At 49.0% G+C, this 25,698-nt stretch overlaps 1 protein-coding gene across 9 annotated transcripts in view; it reads right to left on the reverse strand.

The window, feature by feature from the left end:
* Positions 1 to 25,698, reverse strand: part of SLC39A11 (solute carrier family 39 member 11) — a 427,475-nt gene that overhangs the window by 318,208 nt on the left and 83,569 nt on the right. For 8 of the 9 annotated variants that reach the window (XM_086687907.1, XM_086687908.1, XM_086687914.1 and 5 more), the window contains 2 exons: positions 23,435 to 23,553; positions 18,481 to 18,519 (listed from right to left, as the gene is read on the reverse strand). In XM_086687907.1, coding sequence (XP_086544033.1) covers positions 18,481 to 18,519; positions 23,435 to 23,553 — 158 coding nt within the window. Of the gene's footprint in view, positions 1 to 18,480; positions 18,520 to 23,434; positions 23,554 to 24,687; positions 25,614 to 25,698 lie in introns of those variants that run through there. The other variant, XM_086687911.1, reaches the window with a different exon arrangement.

Raw genomic sequence — 25,698 nt, forward strand, 5'->3', positions numbered from 1 at the left:
GGCAGATCCCAACAGGGCCTGGGCATGTCCCATCCCCCTCCGTAAGCCCCAGCTTTGTCATCTGCAAGACTGGAATAGCAGCCCCTCGCTCATCCAGCTGTTCCAAGGACTACGAGGGGCACTCGAAATGTTGGCTGGCACTACTATGAGGCACGGTTTCTTTACCCAGCTGCAAACTGATTTTATTCTTATTTTTTTATTAAGTAAGCTCTACGCCCAATGTGGGGCTCGAACTCACAACCCCGAGATCAAGAGTCACAGGCTCCACCTACTGAGCCAGCCAGGAGCCCCTGGAGACCGTCTTTAAATGCTCCCGCGGGCGACCCCAGGAACCAAACAGGAAGAAAGAAGGCTCTCAGAAAGAACCCTGGGAATTCAAGGAGACAACATTGAAAAGGACAGGGCGCCGGAAGGAAAAGGAAAAACAAATAAAACAAAACAAAAACAAAAACAAGGAGAACAAGAAAGTTTTCAGAAACCGAAACTATGAAAACACCAACAAAAAACATTTGCTCCTTTTATGGAGTTGAAGGTCCACGAAACTTCCCACCGTGCAGAACAAAACAGCAGAGAGATTATAAGATAGAGAAGAGAGGAAAACGAGAGGCTCATCCAGGAGGCCCCACGGCCAACTAGTAAGATTAATCGAGAGAGAACACAGGGCGAGCGGGGGAAACTATTAAAGATACCTAAAAAGAACAATGACCAGACTGAAGGGTACCGGTTTCCCAATCAAAAAAAAAAAAAAAAAAAAAAAATTGCAGAATAGATTTGTTTAGAAATATGAGGGAAAATTTCTCAAGAAACAGACAAAAGCGGTCACTTTTAGGAAAGAGAAGGGGCCGTGGGAGGCAGGGGAGGGAATGCTGTCCTTTTCTTTATAAGCCTTTTACGAACATTTGCTCTTCCTAGTCGCGTACATCTATTGCCCTGATAAAAGTAAACAACGATTCAAAGCCTCAAGTCCAACTGAAATGAGCAACAGGTCATTGGTTAAAAATATCCCAGTCACTGCGTGCAGTTGGGTGTGTTTTCATCATACCTCAATCAAAAGTGAAAACAAACATGGGCAGTTCTTGTGATCCAAGAGAATATGAAAAAAGTTCAGGATATATGAAGTGAAAGAACGTGCTTTAAAAAAAACTTTAATGTTTTTTTATTTTATTTCTGAGGGGGCAGAGAGGGGCAGAGAGAGAGAGAGAGAGAGAGAGACAGAACTTGAAGCAGGTTCCAGGCTCTGAGCCATCAGCACAGAGCCCGATGCGGGGCTGAAACCCATTAACTGTGAGATCATGACCGGAGCCAAAGTCGGACACTTAACTGACTGAGCCACCCAAGCACCCTAGAACATGCTTTTAAACATTATGTCTGGTATGATCCTTTTTTTTTTTTTAAGTTATACGTGAACAAAGAAAGCATCCAAGATGGTGCTGCCAGGAAGAAAGGAGGAAGGAGTGTGCACAGGGAAGATAATCAACTGCGGGCGATTAAGGGATGCTCAGTAATGTGAGAGTCACATATTGAAAGAAAGCTGATCCAAACCTTGATATCCAAGTTCACTAACTTCTACTAATTTCAAATTCCATGTGTGTCCTCCACCCGTTTCCCCTGACAGAGGATAATACTAATCAAGATTTACTATGTGACCATCACTGTGCTAAGAGCTTCAAATATTTTGACTCATTTCGTGTGTGCAACAACCCCGTAAAGGAGACAGCACTGTTATAACCTGTTTTACAGATGAGGAAATTGAGGCTTACAAAGTCCCAGCTCACACAACTAATTAGAGAAACCAGGATCAAACCGAACCAGGGTGACTCCATAGCTCGTTATAATACCAAAGCACATGTCCTCTAGAAATAAGGCCCCACCCGCAGTACCCAATCCCCCTGCCCTTACCTCACCCCACGCCACTGACAAGTTTGAGACATTTCCTGGCATGACTACATCCTGAGAAGTTCACTGTAATTAAATTATGGGGAAATTTTCAAAGTGCTTCAGAGATGTAATGAGTTTACATTCAATTAATTTCTTCCTTCGTTGGAAGGATCAGAAAGACCGATTTCCTTATAGACCCGGAGGGTAGGGTTTCTCGTTGTCTATTTTGAGATTTCATCCTGATGTTCCAGAGATGTACATCAGTGCACACAGAAGGTCTGGAGAAACTGGGCTGGCCCTAAAGGCAGCCAACCCCAAGGAAAACCTTTAATGCACTCACCACACTCATTCAATGCTTATGTTAAAAATATTTTTGAGTGCTGGAGAGCCTGGGTGGGTCAGTCGTTTGAGCATCTGACTTCGGCTCAGGTCACGATCTCAGGGTTCATGACTTTGAGCCCTGCATCTGGCTCTCCGCTGTCAGCACAAAACCTGCTTTGGATCCTCTGTCCCCTCTCTCTGCATCTCCCCCATTCGCGTGCTCTCTCTCTCTCTCTCTCTCTCAAAAATAATATACACTAAAAAAACGTATTTTTTTTGAGTTCCAACCATGTTGGAGTTTCTGTACTAGGGACAAAGTTTCAACAGTGGAAAGGACAGCCCCTGCCTTCCAGGTGCCTCCAGTCTGGGAATAAGGAAAGAGAAATGAACAAGCAGTTAGGATCTAGAGATAAGGACTGTACAGAATAAGCAGAGAGCTACAAACGCTTGCCAAGGAGCACTGAGTGCCATCTTGGATAGGGGTTAAGAAATTAAGAAGGGGGAAATGAGACACTCAGTTCCTCGAGGAGCAACGTCTCCATGCCAAGGATGTGGAAGAGACCAGGCTCCCAGAAAGACAGAGCAGGCAAGCTCCCAGGACTTAGGACATGAGGTCCACGATGACAAGGCTGAGTTGGAGTAAACGAGAGGCAAATTCTCCCTTGATCAGTTAGCAACAATTTACCTCCCAACCCAACCTGCACAGAACCAGGAGGCCTCCTATTCCTAACCAGTGGGATGCTGGTTCTCTCCAGCAGGGAGGGGCTCATCCTCACCAGGGTCTTACATGAGGTGAGGTCCCACTTAGGGTGCACCACATTGATGCATGAAATGGGGCAAGGGAATATAAAAATAGTTAGGCACAGTAAGGCTCCTGAAGGAAGCACAGGTCTCTGGAGGCAGGGGGTGGGGGGCGGGGGCAGGCGGGGGTAGGACCCATCCTTCCTCTTCTGTCTATCCATCCATCATCCACTCACCCATCCACCCACAGTCTGTGCATCCATCCACCCGCCTACCCATCCATCCATCCATTTGGGCCTTTGTTTATTTGTTCAATACGTCAAAAGACTTGACTGAGAGCCTTCCACACATCGGGAACACCTCCTTAGCATCTTCACTGATTGGTTCTTTTTAAAACTGCAATAGTCGTGACTCCCAGTATGCATCCTCCTCCTTTCCTTTATTGTTCTCATTCACACTCACCTCCGTCTGACATCCTATATGTTGTAGCGTAGAGTGTAGCCTGTGACTCTCTCTGCCAGCACGGCAGTCCCATGAGAGCAGGAATTTGGGGTTGCTTTGTTTTCTGTTTTACCCCCAGTGCTTGGCACACCTTGGCGGGATCTCAGGGGGGTACTGGAGGCTCCCTTCTCTTCCCCACTGCCCCCAGCACCCCAGGAACAGGTCACACGGAAAAGTCCAGCATGAGATACGGCACACCCTTCATCTATTATTTGCAAAAAAGAAAGCCTACAGCTACAGGATTATTATGAGGGTCGGATGAGGTAATGGATGGGGAAATGCTTTGAAAAGTATAAAGCAATAAACCATTGTCAGATGATAATATTTGGGACTCACGAGCCTGTAAGATGTAAGTGCTCCCTGCAGTCAGCTCATGGACACACCCCACCCCACAGACCTCTCCATGCATAATTACAGAGGGTTCTGCAAATTCAGACGGGTAATCTACTTAACGCTTTTGCACAGGCAACGATTCCGGGTCCCTTCCTCCTTCTTCGATACATTACTAACCCGTTTTCCCCTTGCTTATGCGTTTAATAGATATGCTTTTGTTTTTGTTTTCCTTTCTATCCTCCTGGAACACTAACTCACTTAACCCCAGGGCTGTCGTGGTTGATTTCTTCACAAGAAGACCAGGGCTTCAGAAAGTTAAGACGTTTCCAAAGAAACGCTCCCAAAAAAAAAAGAAAAAAAAATCTGCACAGGTGAGTGTGAAGGCTTCCATGTCCCTTCACTGGCTTGTCAAACGCACAATCCTCCCGGAGCTGACTCTCCATCGGGCCTGACGGTTCTATTCCCACCGCTGTTCGGCGAAGCGCGGAGAAACAGCTCATCATGGCCCCGAGCCAAAGTCAGATGTGGGATTAAAAGCCAGGGCACCCGGACAGCAAAGAGCAGCATCCACCAGCAAGCTAGTAAGGTGGCTGCCTCTCTGGTAGTTTGTTCTCGCTTTGCTCCAGAGGGCACAGAGGCATTAAACCATCATGCCCTGATTTTTCCCTTCCACTCTCTGCACGAGGTAGGAGGGGAAGGATTTCAGTCTCGGCGGAGCCATGAGATGCCCAGAGGTTACAAGACGTGCTGCTAATCACAGGGACTGTAAACAGCTCAGCTAGAAAAGCGACCCAGGGCTCCCGACTCCCTGTCTGAGCCCAGCACTGTTTATCATCGAGCAGGATCAGCTGCCCAAGAAGGCTCCTCTTGCCTCGGAAATCGGAGGTATGATGGAGGCACTCCTGAGGTCCGATTCCTTGGGATGGGAGGCATTGTGGAAGGAGAGCCAGAGGCTGACAAAACTCTCCAAGGGACCCTGGGAGAAGGCAGAAGTGAGCGTCCTCAGCCTCTGATTATAGCTTCTCTGGTCTCCTTGCACTCACCACGCTTGGGGGCAGTGGGGGAGTGAGAAGAGGGATAAATCCACAGTTCAGCAACCGTCCTGCCGCTCGACCTGCACGCCCATCAGAGAAACACCAGGATGGACGTTCACTCCACCACCCTGCCCTCAGCAATATGCTCTTTATATTCTTAAATTCTGTTCACAAAATGACGCAGAGATTCCCCTGCAAAGAGGGAATAAGACTGATGCCTGAATTTGAAAGGGAAATTTTTGACCTTTAAAAAAAAAAAGGAAAAAAGGGGCACCTGGGTGGTTCAGTCGGTTAGGTGTCCAACTTCGGGTCATGATCTCACGGTTCGTGAGTTCGAGCCCCGCCTCGGGCTCTGTGCTGACAGCTCGGAGCCTGGAGCCTGTTTCGGATTTTGTGTCTCCCTCTCTCTCTGACCTTCCCCCATTAATGCTCTGTCTCTCTCTGTCTCAGAAATAAATAAATGTTAAAAAAAAAAAAATTTTTTTTAAAGAAAAAAAAATCAGGGGCTCCTGGGTGGCTTGGTCAGTTAGGTGTCCGACTTCAGCTCAGATCATGAGTTCGAGCCCCGCCTCGGGCTCTGTGCTGACAGCTCGGAGCCTGGAGCCTGTTTCGGATTTTGTGTCTCCCTCTGTCTCTGACCTTCCCCTGTTCTTGCTCTGTCTCTCTCTGTCTCAGAAATAAATAAATGTTAAAAAAAAAATTTTTTTTTAAAGAAAAAAAAATCAGGGGCGCCTGGGTGGCTTAGTCAGTTAAGTGTCAGACTCTAGCTCAGGTCATGATCTTGTGGTTTATAGGTTCGAGCCCCACATCAGGCTCCTGGCTGGCAGTGAGAAGCCTGCTTGGGATTCTCTCTCTCAGCCCCCTCTCCCACACCCTCTCTCTGCCCCTCCTCCCTTTTGTCAAAATAAATAAACTTAAAAAAAAAAAATCAAAGTCATACAGGTTAACAAAACCAAACAATGCTGAAGCATGGAATAGAAGAACTGGTATTTCTCCCGGGTCCTTCCAATTCCATAGTGTGGACACACACCCACTCTCAAAAGGTCATGTGTCCCCATATGAAAAGATTCCAGACCGATTACATTACTGTTAGCCACAGAATGTCACCTCACCCAACGGCTAATTCTTGCTTCCGGAACAGTGGGGCTCTTGTCCTAAGAATTTAGCCCAAATTCCTTCCTCTCAGGAGACCAGAACACCTATGACTAATCTGGGCCTGTAAAAGCTCTGCTTCTCTCCTGCCCCCAGAGCATGAATCAAGTTTCACTGGGTCTTCAGATTCCTTCCTTGCGTGTTCGTTTGTGAATGGAATGGAAACCTAGAAAGACAGAATTTCCTCCCACTGGGTGAGAGTGACACCCAAAGAGAAGCTGAGAAGCAGGATGGAGAAAACAGGACAAAGGGAGACCCAGGAGAGAGGTCTCGGGACTTCTAGAAATGACAACAAGATGGCACCCGGCAACAAAAAGGGTCTATGGATCCTGGAAGGGTAGACTGTCGACAGGCATCACCTCTGCAAAGCGAGGAGGTAGAGGGTAGCACAGAGCCATGATAGTTTGCAGGTTGTGGTCACCAAGGACCAGGGAGTATTTCCCCACCCCCTGGATCTGGGCGGGCCTCGCAACTTGCTTTGGCCAATAAAACACGACCAGTGACTTTGTGTACGTTCCTGAGGCCAGGCCTCCAAAGGCCTTATGGTTTCCACCTGCACCACTGACCCATGAGCCACTGTGCGTGACAGAGACCAGACGACAGGTAGCACCGAGTCTCCACAACTGTGAGTGAGTCCTCCTATACCCCGCAGCCCCACTGAGCCACCAGATGCCCCGACCCCATGAGTGACACCAGGAAAGACCAGAAGAACCACACAGCGGAGTCCAGTCGATCCAGAAGCATGAGAAGTGATAAAGTGCTGTTGACTTAAGCCACCATGTTTTCGGGTGGTTTCTAACTGGCACAAGAAGTGTGGGTGACATTTGCTGTATCTTGAAGAATGTGGGCACGTTTGCTGCACGTTGACCACCCAATCTCCATCACAGCTACTGGGGCAAGGATACCTCCATTTTGCTTCAGAAGAACCATCTCTCCCCTCCTTGTTCATCAATTTTAGTCTCTGCTTTTTACCTACGGGGAAGAGGAAGAGGCCAGTAGGGGTGGGCATGTGGCCCAGGCCCGGCCAATTAACACACCGCATCCCCATGGCAACAGGAATTAGGGTCCGGGGAAGAGGACACAACCCAAGTGAGGCCTGTCACTTCCTGCCCATGAAACTCAATTCCAAGGGCCATTAAAGCTGGGGGAGAAGGGCTCCTCCTCCCCACAGACGTGAGTCTGAGAGGATGTCAATACAGTACCCAAAAGTGGAGACACAGGGAAAAACAGGACCAGGAGACGGAGAAACCCAGGCCCCAGTGATGTCCTTGGATCTACAGAGTCTGGCAGTATTATCCAAGGTCAGTTCTGTGCCTGGTATTTTCAATGCGCGGGCCAACACATTTCCTTCATCAGTCCTTTGCCAGACTGACTTAGGTTTTCCGTCATCCGTGGCCTCCAAAGCCCTGGCTGATGACAGACATGGAGGGACTCATGTTTTACTGCATACCCTTTGTACTACTTGAATTTCTTGCCAAGTTCATGTTTTTACTCCCCCATTTTGAAAGAAACTAAAGAAAAAAATAACCCAGTTCACTTGAAAGAACAACCACATACAAAATGAACACAGGGAAGGCAAATCAATAATAGCATCAATGCTCAACGTTCTCTCCGTGATGGGCCGTGTGGCCGAGGGTGCTAATTGCCTGCTGCAGTTTCCATCCTCCCATCTCCTTTAGGAGCACAATCCCATTGTTTAGCTGGGCACACTGCAGCACGGCTGAAAGACCGGGTGTCCTGGCCTTCCTTGCAGGTAGATGCAGTCTTCCGGTAAGTTCTGGCTAATGAGCTACAAGTGGAGCTGTCAGGCAAGACTTACAGGGAATCTCCCTCCCGGCTGACATTTTGCTGCCTGGAGGCAGCTGTGATGCCCTGAGCTCCAGCAGCCACCTTGGGCCAGAAAGGCAAACGCCTCCCTCTGGGGCAAAGCACCAAGTAGAAAAGGAGCCTGGATCCCTCGGGACTCCATGGATCTACCTTCCCAGCCACAGTCTCTGGATTTCTTCTTCATGAGAGGAGTCTTTCTTGTTTAAGCCACTATTTGGGGGGGGAGGGGGGTGTCTCAGTGACTCTCAGTCAAAAGCACGGTGAGCAGAAGGAAGCATCACCATCAGTACAGCTAGGTGTAGGTGGCTGGTTGCCATAGAGACCATCCTGCCACACAGATTCCAAAGTACAAACCCACTCAAAAGAGAAAAGCCTGATATATACTCCACCTCCCTGTTTCTGGTAGAGCCCCCCCTCCTCAGCCCATAAGCCAGGAGGTGATACCAAATTCCCTGATTGCCCCAGGGGAAGGAGCCCCAGGAACACGGTACCTGTGATGGGCTTGAACTTCTTTGGCTACCTTCGCAATCAAAGGACCACCAAGTCCCCAGTTCTCCAGCAGGACTGACCTTTGTTCTCTCCCTTCCCAACTCCCCTGCCTCTGCCTGATTCAAGGCCTCTAAGGAGTCCAGGAGTCCACCTAAAGTAACATAAGAGCCTCCGACCTGCCTCCCGCTGCAGTGCTATCTGCTACCTATGGGCCATGCTATCTGCTTCCAAGAGAACCCACTTCCTGAAATTACAACTCCGGTCACCTCCCCTCCCTCAAAGCTCCAGGGTCTCCCCACCAATCTAGAGAACAGAGCGCAAACCCTCCTCCGCGGGGCCCCAGGTTGTTTATATCCAGGCCCCAACCTACCTTGCGGCCATCAGCTTCCAGCCAAACCAATCGCCATTCCTTCAACAGTCCTGTGTTTTCCATGTCCGTGCTTCCAGTATGCTCTTCTTTCTGCCCAGAATTCATTTCCTCCCCGTTCCGTGCCCATCCTCAAACTACATAATTCTTCCAATTTCGTTTTCATCCTTGAAGCAGTCCTCCCTAACTCCTCCCTGTCCCCAGGCTTCCTGTCACCTTGCACACATTACCCTCCTACAACCACATGCTGACCTGTCTCGTGGTTGCAGGAACCCAGCCAGCCTTAGCCTCTTGCAGGGAGGGATTCTATCTTGCTTCTTTACGTATCCCCACAATGCCTTCCACACAGTAGGTGCTCACTGAATGGTGGATGGATTGGCCTGAGGCCCATCCTCTCCCTGCTCCCACCTTCCGGGCAGCCACTCCCTAAGGAAGGAAGAAAATAAATGGTTCTTCTGCAAACAGAACACATGTCTGAGCCATCGCTAAAACTGCACAGGCGCCTGACAAAGCTTTGATGACCGGTTCTTCTCCCCTCCTGTGAGCGAGCCACCACTAAAAAGCAATCAGAAGCAATCCTTGCACAAAGGCAGGCCTTGCACAAAGCACTTGTGTTAATAATACGTGTAGAGATTTGGTCTTGGCGCGCTAAGGCCACAGGACAAGACTTAACCAAGATTGACTTTGACCCCTTGCACTTGGAGTATCTTGCAAAAGAACCGACCCTAAGTAAATGCTTTGTAATGTGATTTGTGCCAAGATGCCAAAGGAAGATGATGTCAGCTACTCTCTCTTATTTAAATTGCAGAAGACATTTAGATTAGGTAAGTTTCTAACAAGCTAGCTAAACACTCAATTAGGTTACAAAAAAAAAAAAAAAAGCAGAGACTTGCTTCATAAAAGTCTTTGGGAACAAGCCCCATCCCCACCATCTGTCTGGATTAGGCAAAACATTGCCCTGTCTGATGGCACAGGGATGCCTTAGATGACTCCCGGAAGGCCCTGCCCATACTGAGATTTTTTCAGACACAGCGTGCAATCCAACAAAGACTGTGCGTCGGGTGAGAATTTAAGCTCACATTCAAGTTCTCCAAGCCGCAAAGATCCTGCCTCTCGTCTTTCTTTTGCATGTGTCGGGGAGCCCAGAGTTCTCATTCCGGCAGCTGGGACACCAGTATCACCTAACCAACTGGGAAACCTACGTGTGAGTACCTCTGTCCCCTCCCAACTCAGGCTGGTATCAAAGTCAACCTGCCAGGCACACAGTGGACCGCCACGGCAGCAGCCTCCCCCTGGGCCCCCCGGTCCGGGTTCCGAGGCCCCATCCTCCACACCCAGCGCCCGTGTGACCACGGCCCCAGCCCCACACGCGGGCTCAGCCAGACTCTTAGCCCCACAGTTACTTGGAGCCTCTGGAGGGAGTCTGCTGTTTTCCAAACACCAGCCCATCCTTCATTAAACCGTCATCCCCATTCGGACTGGGTCCTCACTGCTGTGATCACCCGGGGAGCTCGAGAAACCACTGAAGCCTTATCCCAGCCCCAGAGATTTAGACGTAGTTAGTCCAGGGTGTGTCCAGGCCACTAGGCTTTTTAAATCTTTCCAGAGGATTCTATCATGCAGCCTGCAGTGGAACCACTGCATCAGAACGAAGGGAATCTCTCCAAAGCCAGAGAGAAGCTCCTTGGGACTAAATTGCCGAGGATGTGAGGCCAAGTGAGCTCACTCTGCTAGACCATGGGTGCTGAGGACGGTTGCCAGCTTGAGGTTGATTTGAGCTGGGAAACCTAGTTTTCGTTCACAATCTCAAAGCGCACATTTTTGTCCTTGGCCATCTGTCCTAACACGGTGTGCCTTATGTGACAAGATGAGGGCAAAGTGGTCCACATAATTCACCGTGCTGCCCTGCAAAGCTATCCCCTGAAGATTCTTCAAAGGCCCACCCCAGCAAAGGGGCAGCAGTAGCATCGATTTCATGAGCCAAGGCCAGGCCTCCTTGGGGAGGAACCCCCCCACACCGCCCCGTGCCCCGCAAAACCTAGCTCCCCCAGGAAATCACCTGCTCAGGAACACCAGACATTCCAGGGACGTTCTGAGACCGCCAGCCCGAGCCCCTCACAGCACGGAGCTGTGGACACCTGCTCAGGCTGTTTGTACTGCAACAGGCCTCAGAAAACCCCACCGTAAACACTAAATCAGGGGTCGGCAAACTTCTGCAAAGGGCCAGACGGTGCATACTTCAGGATTTGCAGGCGATATGGTCCTTTAGCAGTTCCTCACTCTGCATTATGATGCACGAGCCCCGCAGACAGTATGCGGACAGACAGGCGTGGTGGGTGCCAATAAATCTCTGCCGACAAAAACAGGCAGGGTGCCCACCTCTCCACTAGAACTAGACTGTAACCTCCTTAAAGACAGAGACCACCTCCTATCACCCCTTCAAATCCTTAGCACTCGGCACAGTGCCTGGAAATACAACAGATCCTCCATAAATGCTGAATGAATGAATGGATGCATGAATGAGTGAATGAGTGAAACTGAGCCAGTCATCTTAAAGGAGTATCTATTACACGTTTACCTGCTCCTGCAGGGAGATGTGTAAGAGCTACTGCCTTTGGAGCGCTCACATCTGACTACTGAAAGGGCATCTCAAAGCCCTTTTTTAAGCTGCTGGTCACTTGCATACACTCGCCCCTCCCCTTCACGGAACAGGGAAGGATGCCCCAGACAAAGAGGAGCAGGTATTCCCCAAGGAGAACGCCCTGGCCCCAATCCCTGCAGGGCCCAGGCCTGCAAGGAAAGGAAGAGGAAACAAGGGGGAAGCAGAGGTGCCCAGGCCATGAGAGGACAGACAGCCTGAGCACCCGGGAAAGGCAGGGAGAGAGGACGGGAGAGGCAGGGAAGCGAGGTAAGCATCCAGGCGACTCTGGGCAGGCCCCACAGCCACACGGGCCAGCTGCTTAGCAGGACGAGACAATACATGTGGGTTCTTCCACCTAGATGTCAGTGCAGATGGGAGGTAACGTGTGTCATTTCCTCCCCCACGCTGTTTATAACGACACTGGAGATCTGAAGCATGAAATTGAAAAGGAAAGACACACAAATAATAATAGTGATGGTCTGTCTCCTTCCTGGATGTTCTTCTTCCCTTTTCTCCTTTCTTCCTCTCTCACCCAGCCACCCCTGGAGTCAGGGTCCGGATGTGTCGGGAAAGAAGGCCCTGATCCTGCCGGCACATGTCACGGAAGGTGAGGAGAGGGCCAGGGGACACAGCTGTCACCACATCGCTCTCGTGCCCAGCAGAACCATTACGGTTTGGGGTCCAGGAGCGCTGAGCCGGAAGTCAGGCTTGCCCCCCACGGTGCATTCAGCGTCTGCTGCTCGCGCCTCGCAAGGTTTGAAAACATTCGGCGGAGACACAGAAGTTTTCCCGTTGTAAACTGGCCACGGGAGACCTTTACAAATAACATGCTTTTCACGCAAACCTTAAGGGTCCAAAGCCCTCAGTTACGAGATTGAGCGCCAGTGTCCCGCGGCATTCCCGTGCAAGAGGCAGAGGAGGCAAGAAGCGGCAGGTGGCCCCTTGCCAATCGTGACAGAACCTGGAGGGAGGCTGTGAATGGTCCTGCTTAGAGAGGCGCCCTTCCCCCACCCCCTTTTCTCCACACACCATGCCACAGTTAGCCGGTCACATGAGACCCCCGGGGCAGACGGCTCCAAGTCCCATCAAGCCAACCCAGTACACCTCGTCACTTCTTGGCTGAGGACAGTCTCAGCCCTGAAACGGACAAACATCACCACCACCTGGGTGGTGCAGTCGGTCAAGCGTCTGACTTTGGCTCAGGTCACTTTTCCACTGCCTCTGGCTGAAATCTCCCTGAATCCCTCATGCTGCTGAGTCTATTCTGCCCATCCATTTCGCCATGGAAATGGAGAACAGCTGGTCACCCTCGTCCCTCCAGACTCTGAGGCCATCACCGGAGAGCATCACTAACTTCCAACAGGGAGCCAGTTATTTGGAGAAAATATTATTCACCATGTTCTGCACAAAAACAGACTCAGCCAAACCCTCCTTAAGAAAACCGTGCCTTTCATGAGAACCCAGCTCCCCATGGGATTAAAGAATAGATATTAAATTGCCTCTTCCTGCCTACAAGTAAGTTTCTTGATTGGTAGGCTGCCTTTCTCTTCTGCAGGTTCCTGGTCCTGTTTATTCCACACAAGCGCGTCTTCCTTGAGAGAGGATGTACACTGATTCAGAGATTACTAGTGAATATCAACCTCACCAAAGAGACATCAAAACCAGAGCAAAGAAAATTAAAATGGTGAATGGTGACCCTTGATGTTTTGGCCTCTTCGAATTCCCCCAAATGTTTACCTTTCGGGACGATGACTGCTCATCTCAATTCGGATGGAAAGATATTCAACTGCATGTGTAAATTCGCCATCGAACAAGTGAGTGAGTGAGTGAACAGGTGAAGTGGAACGAACGCTTCCCAACTGCCTTACGAGAAAAGGATATACACTAACCCATGCTAGAACCCGCCTCTTTAACTGGACAGAACCAAGAAGCCCTTAACAAACCATCAAGCCCAATGTCAGTCAACTGAGCAGAGTCAACTGAGGTCCAGGAACACTAAGGAGCTTGCCCAAGGTCACACAGCTAAATGTCAGCAGCTCCTGACTTCTCAGCTGAGTTTGGTCCTAGCTCTGCCCCTACCTAGTGATTTCCGATTCTAGAGAAGTCATTTCTTCTCTCTGCATTTGTTTCCTGCCTCTACATGAGGGGCAATTGGACCAGACATCAGCCGGGAGGCACTATGGTTTAAGACGGAAAGCTCTGGAGTCAGACTGTGTGTTCAAATCCTGCCTCTGCTCACCGTGGGAAATCCGGAACAATTCATTTACAATTGCTATGCCTATTTCCTCAGCTGTAAAGTGGGAGTAAATAATAGTAGATGCTACATACCTCATGGAGTCGTTATGAAAATTAAATTAGATGGCTGACACAAAGTGCTCAGCAGAGCACCTTGTAAACAACAAAGGTGCAATAAATATTAGCTATTATAACCATCTACAATCTCTCCCAGCTTTGGGGTGCCTGAGAGGCTCAGTCGGTTAAGCATCCCGACTTTGGCTCACGTCATGACCTCACAGTTCGAGAGTTCGAGCCCCCATCGGGCTCTGTGCTGACATCTCGGAGCCTGGAGCCTGTTTCAGGTTCTGTGTCTCCCTCTCTTTCTGTCCCTCCCCCGCTCACCCTATCTCTCTCTGTCTCTCTGAAAAATAAACATTAAAAACAATTTTTTTTTAAGTTGTAAAACTCTTCCGGCTTTAATGCTGTAATACTCTAGGTTTCTTTTTCTGCCTTTTTTTTTTTTAACGGTAAAATTTCTCCCCATTAAGTTCACACCTCAGGCAAAATGTGACGGCTGACATGGGTACTAAGAAAAAGACAACGAATATGAAAGACTTAAAAGAGTCTAAACCATTTTTAGGAGTCAGGAGTCGGGGGGGAGGCGGCGGAAGGCAAATGGGATTCTCTGAAGAGTCATTTAAGGAGAACTGATTAATGCTTCCAAGGCCCTGCTAATGAGGGAAAAAAACCACCTGTGAAATATACCGCTAAGCACATTTAAAACACCACGTCCTTTGTCCCAGGAATCTCCTTTCTCGGTGCACAATTATATATTGTATAGATACATCACTGCAGCATTAAAGCAGAGACGGGTGTCAATGCACATACAACACATGCATAAATGTATCCCGCTGATCTGAAAACATGTTACATCTATGCAAAGTACCATGGGACCCCAGTCAACCGACTGATGGCTGGCTTTCCCTTTTCAAGATATTTACTCAAAGCATCTCAGAGCCGTGCTGACATCTATGCAAAGTACAATGGGACCCCAGTCAACCGACTGATGGCTGGCTTTCCCTTTTCAAGATATTTACTCAAAGCATCTCAGAGCCGTGCTGAAGGCTAGCAAGCCCTGTGGCATGTTTATGCCGATACTTTGTACGTGCATAATAAACAGTTCTCCAAGGAGCTGCTCATGGTTAACAGCGGTGACCTCTGAGAAGCAAGGGGGGGGGGGGGGCGCGGGGCGGAGGCAGGATGATTTTCTTCTTCTTCTTTTTTTAACTTCTAATACATCTGTATTTTTATACGGCGGAGGCAGGATGATTTTCTTCTTCTTCTTTTTTTAACTTCTAATACATCTGTATTTTTATACATTCCACTCTGTGACCAGAGAGGATACATCAAAATGCTCTGGACCGGGATTTCTTGCTGTGGCACCACGGACGTTTTGGGCTAGGTAATTCTTTGGCTGGGGGGGGGGGGGGGGGGGGAGGTTGTCCTGTGCACTGGAAGGTGTTTAGCAACATCCCTGGCCCCTACCCGCTAGATATCAGTTGTCACAACTGAACATGCCAAATGCCCCCCTGCAGCGGGGGGTAAAACCGCCCCCCCGTTGAGAACTACTGTCCTAGCCAACAGAATGGCTGTGTTAAATACAAATTATTCCTATGATTAGTACAAGTGGTTATTATAGCTCAGGCCACCTGGGCTCTACTGCCTTCTCCCTAGTTTGGGGAAGCATTTATGAGAACCCATTACTAGTCACCAAGGCCACTGGTATTTCCTGAGTTTTGAGTCTCAACGGTCTCCCACAGCACACTTTTACTTTCCTCCAAGCATCTGGTGACTTTCGAGAAGTTCCTCCCGTGGAACTAGCTCAAGGTCAATTTCAGAAAAGTAAATCCTATTTTCTTTAAAAAAATAAAAGAAAAAAGCATACACACGTAAATAATTTTTAGAATCTCTTTTTTTTTAACAACTACATTAAAAAGCAGAAGTAAAACTATTTTATTTTAGATCCTCATACTTAAATGACCACAAAAGAGTGGCCTGATAATTTTTTTTTTTTTTGGGGGGGGGGAGAATTACATCTAAAATTTTCATGTTTCATTATCCTCCCAAATTTATTCTTACATGTCCTGAAGACTATTATTCTCTGCTTTTCCTTGTTTGTTCCCTTTCTTGTTTCATTTTGTTTTTTGCTTTTTGCTATATAAACCTTACAGTGGCTTTTGCCCTAAAAGAGCCACCTAGAACAGGAGACACAAATGCCTAGTCAAAAGCAGAACGACAGTACAGAACAGAGTTCTTCAAATTCTGCATCTATGTAACCCCTCGAAGAATTTTTGAAAAACTAGGTACCCCCTCACTCCTTTTAAAGTTAACATTTAAAAGGTTTTCATCTTGAATTTCAAGAGGTGCAAACTCATTTCTGGCATATAAATATTGATTTGTTTCATCAGTCAATTAATTATATCCACTGGGATCTAAACAGCATAGGGATTTGATTCCCACTCTTACTCTAGTGATTCATTCATATATCCACGGACAAATATTTTATCCTCTTAAAATATATATATAAACATATATATATAAACTGTATGTTCATGTTTTACGTACTCTTCTGTTCACAGGCTACATCCTAAACACACAAAAAAGCGAACTCTTCTTGAAAAGTCCCAAAACTTACATCATTACTTTTTCTCCCAGACTCAAATTTCAATTCTCTTTCCCCACAGAATTTTACCCTAAAGCAACTTCTGTTTTACGCTAGAAAGTCTATTAATGATTTATTTATCCTACTTCTTTGTAATATAAATGTCTATATACATTTTAATTTAATTTTTAGGAAAATTCACGTGAACTTAGGGCTCTAACTGCTTAAGTAACAATTTCCCAGATTGAGTTACCATTAAAATGATTAGTGGTAGAGAACAGATTTCTAACAACAAAAATATAATACACTGTTTTACAATTACTAAACACTAAAAAATAAATTTTTGGGGGGGAATGTGTATTTTCATGGATGAGGCCCCCCCCTTGTTTTTTCCATTCACTCATACATCCATGGACAAATATTAAGTGGTCATCACTAGATTAAGAGTTGGGAATCAATTTTGTTTCTATTTTTCTTGCCTTTTTCTTTCTTTTTTAAACATAAGCAAAGAGGAAATGTGTTCGCATAAAGAAGAGGATGGAGAAAATAGATACTTTGTTACAATAATGTCATTTTGTTCTCTGAATTTTATCCAAGTTACAGGCCCCAAATCCCAAAATGGTATTTAAGCATCGCTCTGCAAACAATTTGATTAGATCCACAGTCAAAGGGCGAGACATGTCTGAACCACTTAAGGATTTATGCCCAGGGATCGGTGATTGGAGGCCTCACTTTCTCCACTGCAGCACCAACATTGCAAGCGTTCCCCCATTTATGCGTGGAGATTTTGCCACCTAGGGACAGGGTAGTATGGCAAGAGTGCGTCTATCTTGTAAAGTGGGAGAGGGCAAACGCGGAAGGGGACTCGGGCGAGGAGCACCTCGGCCTGCCAGGGTGTCCTCACCAGAGTGGGTTTCAGGAAAGACAGCCTGTGGCCGCTGAGGACCTGGAAACGGATTTCGTGAACACTCTCCGTGCCTCTGTGCACCACCGGGAGGGCCTCTGTGTGCCCTGGAAGGTACACGGACCCCAGTCTGACGGCTGCTGACTTAGGCGACCTCTGGGAGACCCCACCCCCAGGCCAGTTTTTGCAGATCACAGTAAAAAGAAAGCAAAGGAACCAAATCCTGATCACCCGGAAGAGAAAACCACGTGGTACGGGACTTCCGGTGTGACAAACACAACCAGAACATCCCACCACGGTACACGCGTGCCTGGGAAGCGGGCTCTGAACGCCCCAAACCCCAGGCTCTAACGCCCGGCTCACAGATCGGGGAACCGGGGAGCAAGGTGCACAGCCCCCCACCGAGGAAGCCATCAGCCAAATTCACCATGTGGGACACTCTACGGATATAAAAGACCCAGTGTCTCCAACAAATTACTGGAGTGAGAAAAAAAAAGGGGGGGGATTGTTAAGAATAAAAGGCACTTAAAAGATATAATCGATATGAAAATCTTGCTCAACTGCTGATTCGATGACCCCTTTGAAAAACTGGACGAGTGGCGCCTGGGTGGCTCGGTGAGCCAGGCGACCGCCTTTGGCTTGGGTCATGATCTTAAGGCAAGTGGGTTCAGGCTCTCTGCTGTCAGCGCCAGAGCGCGCTTTGTTCCCCGTCTCCCTCTCTCTGCCCATCCCCAGCTCGTGCTCTCTCTGTGTCTCAAAAATAAAATAAAAACATCAAAAAAAAATTTTTTTAAGAAAAAATGGGAGAAAATCTGCTGTTAGGTTACTTACAGCAAGGAGTTGCTAATTTGGGTAAGTGTGATGAGGGGATTATGTTGTAAAAAAACAAAACGAAACAAGCCATCCGGTTAGAGATGGGGATTTAACTTTCGGGTGAACTTACACGATGTCTTGGATTCGCTTTAACAACATATTCCAACCTCTCAAGAAGGTTGGGGGAAGTCAGCAGAAATGAAATTAGCAAAACACCGGTAATGCTTGAAGCTGAATGATGGCTACCTGGGATTCTCTCCACTTTTTTTAACATGTTTGGAGATGCCAATAAAAAAAGGGCTTTTAAAGGGAAGGGAAAGAGAGAAAAGATATTTAACTAGCGCCCTTCCTAAAAACCACCTCATTTCACAAGTCCTGAGACAGCTGCCCTACAAGCAGGCCTCTCTCGCTGAGAGGTGGGAGCATTTCAATAAGCTCGACGGTAAGTAGGGGCGGAGATACGAAGGGGCCATTAGCACCTGGAGCCCAGAGAGATGCATCTAGGTGGCAGGAAGAGAGACTGGACATACCCCCTTGGCACAGAAATGTTAGAATAAGCATGTCTCCGTTTTACATCGCTCCTACTGACACGCTACTTACCCCTGCAGCAAAGCCAAGACTTCCATCCAAGATCCGCCTCTGAAAATATAAACAAGATGTTTCAGAGTCTGAGGGATGAGTCTGGGGATAAGAGAAAACCATATGATCTAAGAGAGCCACACGAATAAAGACTGGCCCGCGCCTAAGTTTGTCAACCTGTCCAGCTAGAAGCCTGGATTGGAACCTTTATCAAATGGGCCAAGAACCAGGGGGAAGATTTTTTTTTTTTTTAGCCTTCCATCTATCCCACAGCCAATCAGAGTTTTTCTCAGTGGTGCTTGCCTTCCATTGACCCACGTGTTGTCTTTTACCTGGCTCTCCTGTGAATGATAACTGTAAACCTTTAGTAAGTAGCTGGCCTAAAAGATGGAAATTGATAAGTGTTGGTAGGGACCATGGGGACCAAGCAGAACTCTCCCACGCTGCAGGTGGAGGGACAAAGTGGCACAGCCACTTTGGAAAACGAACTGGCAGCAGCCAGCGAACTGGAAATGAACATACCCTATGACCCAGCAGTGCTACCCCTGAGTAGTGAAATCATCACCTAACAGGAACGCCTACTTGGACTCACCGAAGCTCTCAGAGAAGCTGAGAAGCTCTCAGCAGCAGTACTTGTGAGAGCCAAAACTAGAAACTACCCGAACGCCCCACCAACAGTAGCATGGATGCAACAATTAGGATGTATTCACACAACAGAATACCACACGGCAATGAGAACACACACGACATATGCATGAATGGAGCCCATAATCAGGCAGGGGCATGGGGAAGCTGGAAAATAAACAGAGTGGAATCAGCCAGACGCAGAAGAGCGCATACCGTATGATTACTCCATTTATATCATGTACGGAAACAGAGAAGACTAATCTCTGCGGGCACAGGCTAGGAGAGGGATTGCTCTTGGCAGTGGAGGTTGGGGATGGAGGGTAGGGATTAGAAAGGATCCTGAAAGGCTGCTGTGGGGCTGGTGCTGTTCTAGTTCTTGACCTGGGTACTAGTTTTATAGGCGATCGTGAAAAATCATCAAGCTGCACACTTATAAAATGGGCGCTTTTTGAGGCACCTGGGAGGCTCAATCGGTCGAATGTCGACTTCGGCTCAGGTTCTCATGGTTTGTGAGTTCAAGCCCCACATCGGGCTCGCTGCTGTCAGCACAGAGACTGCTTTGGATCCTCTGTCCTCCTCTCTGCCCCTCCCCACTTACACGCGTGCGTGCTCGCTCGCTCGCTCTCCCTCAAAAATAAATGTTAAAAAAATAAAAATAAGGGGCGCATGGGTGGCGCAGTCGGTTAAGCGTCCGACTTCAGCCAGGTCACGATCTCGCGATCCGGGAGTTCGAGCCCCGCGTCAGGCTCTGGGCTGATGGCTCAGAGCCTGGAGCCTGTTTCTGATTCTGTGTCTCCCTCTCTCTCTGCCCCTCCCCCGTTCATGCTCTGTCTCTCTCTGTCCCAAAAATAAATAAACGTTCAAAAAAAAAAGAAAATTAAAAAAAAATAAATAAATTAAAAAAATAAATAAAAATAAAAATAAAATGTGCGCTTTTCTATATGCATTTTATATTTCCATTTAAAAATGCTTGTTTAACTTTGTAGTCTAAGTTAGGAACATAATCTATAGCCCCGTGAACACGTTACAGGCTGGTTGAGGTGATTACCCCAACTGCTCAGCCCTCTCCCACCTCTGAGCGGCTGGAGGTGGACGGAAAGTTTTGACCCCAGGAAGCCATACAAATGACATTTTCCTCTAGGCGTGCCATGACATAAGCAAAGTTGGCCAACCAAATAATTTAATGAAACCAGACAGATCTAATAAAGAAGTCAGGTAACAAAATTATTCTATCAGCATTCATCTGGATCCTGGAAGGAGAAAAATTATACTTTTTAAGTTTTTCCACTTTTAGACATTTACTTCAAGGAACTAATCAGCTAGGTGCTCAAAGGTGTATGTTCATCACAAAAGTGTTTCTAAAGACATTAGGAGAAAAGACATAACAGTTGGGGAAGGGCTACATAAACTGCAGACCATCCTTACAACAGAATATTACACGCCCAGTTAAGTAACCGAAGTGATCAAAATAATCAAAAAAGCATTTAGGGATGTAGGAAGAATGTTTATGATACCAAGTGAGGAAAACTAGTTGTAAAATATTACATAAAATTTGATCCCTGTCATGTAAAGAAACAGATACGGGTAAGTTTATGTATACGTGAATATAACTGAACTCTGGATGAACAGGTTCAGAGCTTGGAGTTGTTTTTTTTTTTTTTTTTTTTCTGAGAAGCACCTTTTTTATTATTTCTTTAAGCTTTTTCATACGTTATGAGTTTCCTACAATTAAAATATATTTTAAAGCAAGAAAACAAATTTTGAGCAAAACGTTTTTTTTTTTTTAATTTTTTGTAATGTCTATCTATTTTTGAAAGAGAAAGAGACAGAGCATGAGAGGGGGAGGAGCAGAGAGAGAGGGAGACACAGAATTTGAAGCAGGCCCCAGGTTCCGAGATGCCAGCACAGAGCCCAACGCGGGGCTCGAACTCACGAACCATGAGATCACGCCCTGAGCCAAAGTCGGACATTTAACCAACTGAGCCATCCAGGCGCCCTTGAGCGAAGAGACGTTTGAGAGCAACTGCGGAGGGCAGCGTCCGCGTGTCTACTATCCCAGGTGACCCTCACTGCGGCCCCCATCTTAGCCGAATGGAAGCTGAGGTTTGCTGCGGGGACCAGAGCACATCTCTGTGAACTCCCGTCTCTGGCCACCTTTGCCTCCCAACGCCGTGCCTCCCCCCACTTTTCATGCAACCTGCCTGTAGCCCACCCACGCCTGCTACCTTTGCAAGGTCCTGCTTGCAAGGCTGGTCCTTGGCTGGCTTCTGGGAACGTGGTGCTTGAACTGCCCCCTCCATTCCCTGGTAAGGGTGGGTCAAGGTGCCTATGCTGGTTTCCAGACAAGGTCGTGGATGCAGGACACCTGCTTTCCTTCTGCAAGTCTGGAATTTCGGCAGCATGTACTGCCTTCATGAGCACCCCCGGTACAATCCTTGGGGCTGAGGCTCCACAGGGTGCCCCGGGCGGACACATCACGCGTGTGTTAACTGCGTTTTCCTTGCTGGGGGAAGGAACGCCCTTGTTGGGCCCCTCACAGGAGGCAGGGAGCATCAAAGGCCTGTGCACGGATGTCCCCAGACTCCGCCTATATCCTTCTCCTGCTGATCCTTTCAGTGTTAAACCTTAGCCATGAGTACAACTATATTCTGGGTGCTGTGGGTCCTTCTAGTGAATCACCAAACATGGTGACGTTCATGGGGAACGTGCCTCCACACAGTAGAAGTCTTCAGCAATTTCTCCTACTGACCTCGGTGATTATAGTAACACGAGACAAATTAGGGGCTCTGAGGCTCCACAGCAGAAGGGGGCACCTCGGTGAAGAAGGGAAGGCACCTGTTCCCTCCCAAAGTGCCCCCAGAGCGTTGGCCCGGGCCACACGGGGCTCTGGGGCCCCATCCACCGTCGTGCTGCCGTTCACTCAGCCCTCGGCAGGGCAGCACGCCCGGGGGCGACGAGACCTCTCCTCAACGCAGGGTAACTACGGAAGATACAACCACGGGCTGCCCTGCCCTAGAAGGGCACAGAGACGGGACCCCAGAAAACCTGGCGTGACTGTCGTGAAGGAGGAGGAGGTGACCTGGGCCCTCTCCTCTGCCACCTGGGTGTCTCTCATTCAGGGACTGGGTTTTGAAAGGTTTCACTACCTGCCAAGGGCAAGCTGGGATGCCGGTGGTGTAAGTCTCATAGGCTCCAAACCTCCCACTGAGGAGAGGAGGGGGAGGGCGGTGGGGAAGTCAGAGCTTACCTGACAGCAAACACCCGTCTTACTGGTCTCTAACACAAGAGCGTCTGGCTTGCCAACTTCCTAGGCTGTGTTTTCCTTTCCAGATCCGGCTCACGGCATGTTTAAATGGATCTTAAATCACTCCCTCGCTTATCACGCCTACAGTTTCTAAGGCAGCCTGCTGAAGGGTGCGGGGACTTGACAATTCCTCAAGATAAAGATGGGTTGACCGCTCCAGGCCTATGGACCGAGGGGGTCAAGGGCTGGGGAAGAGGAGGGAATCTCAGGTATATGAGGTGGGCTGGGGTTGTGGAGGAGTGGGGAGGGGTATGTGGTGTGTGTCGGGGGGGGGGGGTGAGTGGGAGTGGGGGGGCTGTGTGATACACGTGGGGTACGTGAGGGTGTATGGGATGTATGGGGTGGGGGCATGTGGAGAGATAGGGTGTGGGCTGGGAGGATTGTGGGTGTGCACATGGAGGGGCGGGGGTAGGAGAGTCTGCGTGGGTTTTGTAGGAGGAGTGGAGGGTATGGGGTGGGAGAATGTGGGGGGTGGGGGGTACAGGGGTGCACGGGGTGTGTGGGGGTGGGGTGTGGAGGCACCAGGGTGAGTGAGGTTGCCGGGGGCAGGGGTAGAGGATGCACAGGGGTGAGGGGTGGGGTGGGGGTCTGTGGGGGCAGGGGGAGACAAGTCTGTGTGTCTCCATCCCAGAGAGGGTCGGGGAGAGAATGAAAAGATGGCCATCAGTGAGGAGGGGAACAGATAGCCTTCCTTTCCCCAGGGCTTTTCAATCATCCCAGCTAGCTCAAGGACACAGGGCGGGACGGCTAACCTGCCAAACTGACCGCCTGCACCAGGACTGAAGGAAAGGAGCCGGAAGCTAGAAAGCAGGCAGGAGCTAAAGGAGGCTTAATAACTGGGCTCCCTGCCTCCTCCCTTCGCACCAGGAGGGGAGCGGAAGCCGGGTAGGGAGAGGAGGAGGGAAAAACAGGACCTGGAAAGACCACAGAGGGGAGGAGGCGTGGCCAGTGGCCTTCCCGGGGGAAACCTGCCCTGTGTGGTTTCAGAGCTTGCCAAGAGCCCCGCCCCCTGCAAACTTCAGAACCCAAGCGATGCCAACTCACCTGTCCACTAGAGAATATGAACACGAGAGCTGCCCCAGCTGCCGTCAGCCCCCAGGTGAAGAAGGTCCCCAGCAACGCCTGGAGCACAGAGTTGTGGCCTTGGAGCATGCTGGATACAGCTGTGTGCAGAGGAGCAAGAAGGGGGTCAGCCGCCAGCGGTGCCTTTCAGGGACACCTGCACGTGCTGAGGTGTCCTGACACCCTCCACCTGAGCCGGCCCACGATCTGGCTTGGTGCTAGGCACCTTTCCGCCCCGCCATCCCTCGGCGGCCTCAACGACCCGGCACAGACCCGGCCTCTTCGTCCAGCCCCACACGTATCAGAAGTCATCTAACCCTGCACGCACAGACCTGGGGACGCCTAGGGAGACGCCAGAGGAGCCCACGGAAGAGCTTAGGACATTGGGGAGATAGTTTCAAAGAGAAGAAGTTCATAAAATGTGGATTATTCAGCGGGGAGGAAGAGAGCACGGGGAGGGTCTGATTACAGCCTTCTGGCACATCCTGCCTACTCCGGCTCCCCTTGCCCAGCATCGGTTCTCTCTCCTCCAAATACAGGTGACTCAGATTCCCTCTTGAAGCTCTCCCACCTAAGTCCTGACCAAACCTTCAATGGCTCCCCATGGCCTGCCAAGGGCATACCCCACCGACTCTTTTACCACTACCCGCCCCCCACCCCAAACTCCCGCTCAACTAGTCATTTGTGGCACCTTCGGCAAGTCCTGCCTCCAAGTCACTCTTCATCGGGTTCCCTCCCAGAATGCCTTCCTTCCCTCGTTCCAGCCAGCAGGCCCAGAGCACCTTCTAACGCCAACTTCGATCCCTCTCCACGCCTGTCTCCATGCACACCTGCGGTGCTTTCTTTGTATGGACTCACCTCCTATATCTTTTACATCATTAGTTGCTTAAGAACAGGGATGATACCTTTTCACACCTGGCACCCCTATGAAATGGGGCTTCCTGGCATCCAAAAAATACTTGTATTGAAAAGGGCCAGCTTATGGGGCGCCTGGGTGGCTCAGTCGGTTGAGCGTCCGACTTCAGCTCAGGTCATGATCTCACGGTCTGTGAGTTCGAGCCCCGCATCGGGCTCTGTGCTGATGGCTCAGAGCCTGGAGCCTGCTTCCAATTCTGTGTCTCCCTCTCTCTCTCTGCCCCTTCCCTGCTCATGCTCTGTCTCTCTCTGTCTCAAAAATGAATTAAAAACTTAAGAAAAAAAAATTAAAAAAAAAAAAAAGAAAGGGGCCAGCTTACCTTGATGGGACACTCAGCAAGGACAAGGAGAGGGAGCTAGAAGAGGGAGCATTTCCCTGTCAACTGAGCACACCGGCAATGAAACGGAACTCACACTACTGCCCACCAAGGAAGTAAAGGGAAGTACCATTCCTTCTTGTTTCCGCTCAGCGGACCTCCTCTAGACTTGAACACGTTTTAAGTTCTAGCTCTGACACGATAGGGGATCAGAGTCTTGCTGTGGAAAGTTACAAGGCAGAGAAACCCATTTGTTGAAAAGCCCCGTGTTCCGGTACACAAACATCAGGGCTCACAGCCTCATCTCAAAGGGCTCATTCAACTGCCCACCGGTCTTCCAGCTCCCACAGGGCTGGACACGACCCCACGGGGCTCAGCCCAGCCAGGTCCCAGAGCTCTGTGAGCGCGGACCAAGAGCTAAAGACGCTGACTCTGTTAACCCCGTAAGGAAACCGTGGCAGAGGGTGGACGGGGCCCTTGTGCCAAGGGGCTCAGCAACGTGGATAGGACTCCAACCTGGGAAGGCTGTGGGTCCCCAGGTGAGCCCAGATGAGCCCAAGCCCAGCTCCCTTGCCAGGAAACCTCTAAGAGAAACAGCGTCTATGGATTCAGACCGTGTCTAAATAAAAACTCAGGAAAGGGAGTGCCCCCAAGAAAGAAAAAATAATATATTTTTTAAAAAACCCACCCATTTACATACTTCATCATGTTAGGTCCCCCTAAAATGAGTGGTTTGTGTTTCTCTGTCAACCAAGACATCTGGATCATTACCCCCCCAACCTTCTATTTCTGGCTGCTTGTGGATAAAATTTAAACCAGCGTTTGCAAAGAAAGGCACACAGCTGTCACCCCTTAGTACTTATCATCTAAGACAGGTCATAACAAACAAACAAAAAAATAAACACAAATTTTTTTTTTCAGTACTGAATGCGCCTTTTAACAGCTACAGAGAAGAGGAAACCACATACATTTGCCAACAGGCCAAAGTCAACGTGGGCTTTGTGGGTTCGCCAC

Source organism: Puma concolor, chromosome E1, assembly GCF_028749965.1.
Source record: "Puma concolor isolate L17-30 chromosome E1, mPumCon1.1.hap2, whole genome shotgun sequence".
NCBI classification, from domain to species: Eukaryota; Metazoa; Chordata; class Mammalia; order Carnivora; family Felidae; genus Puma; species Puma concolor.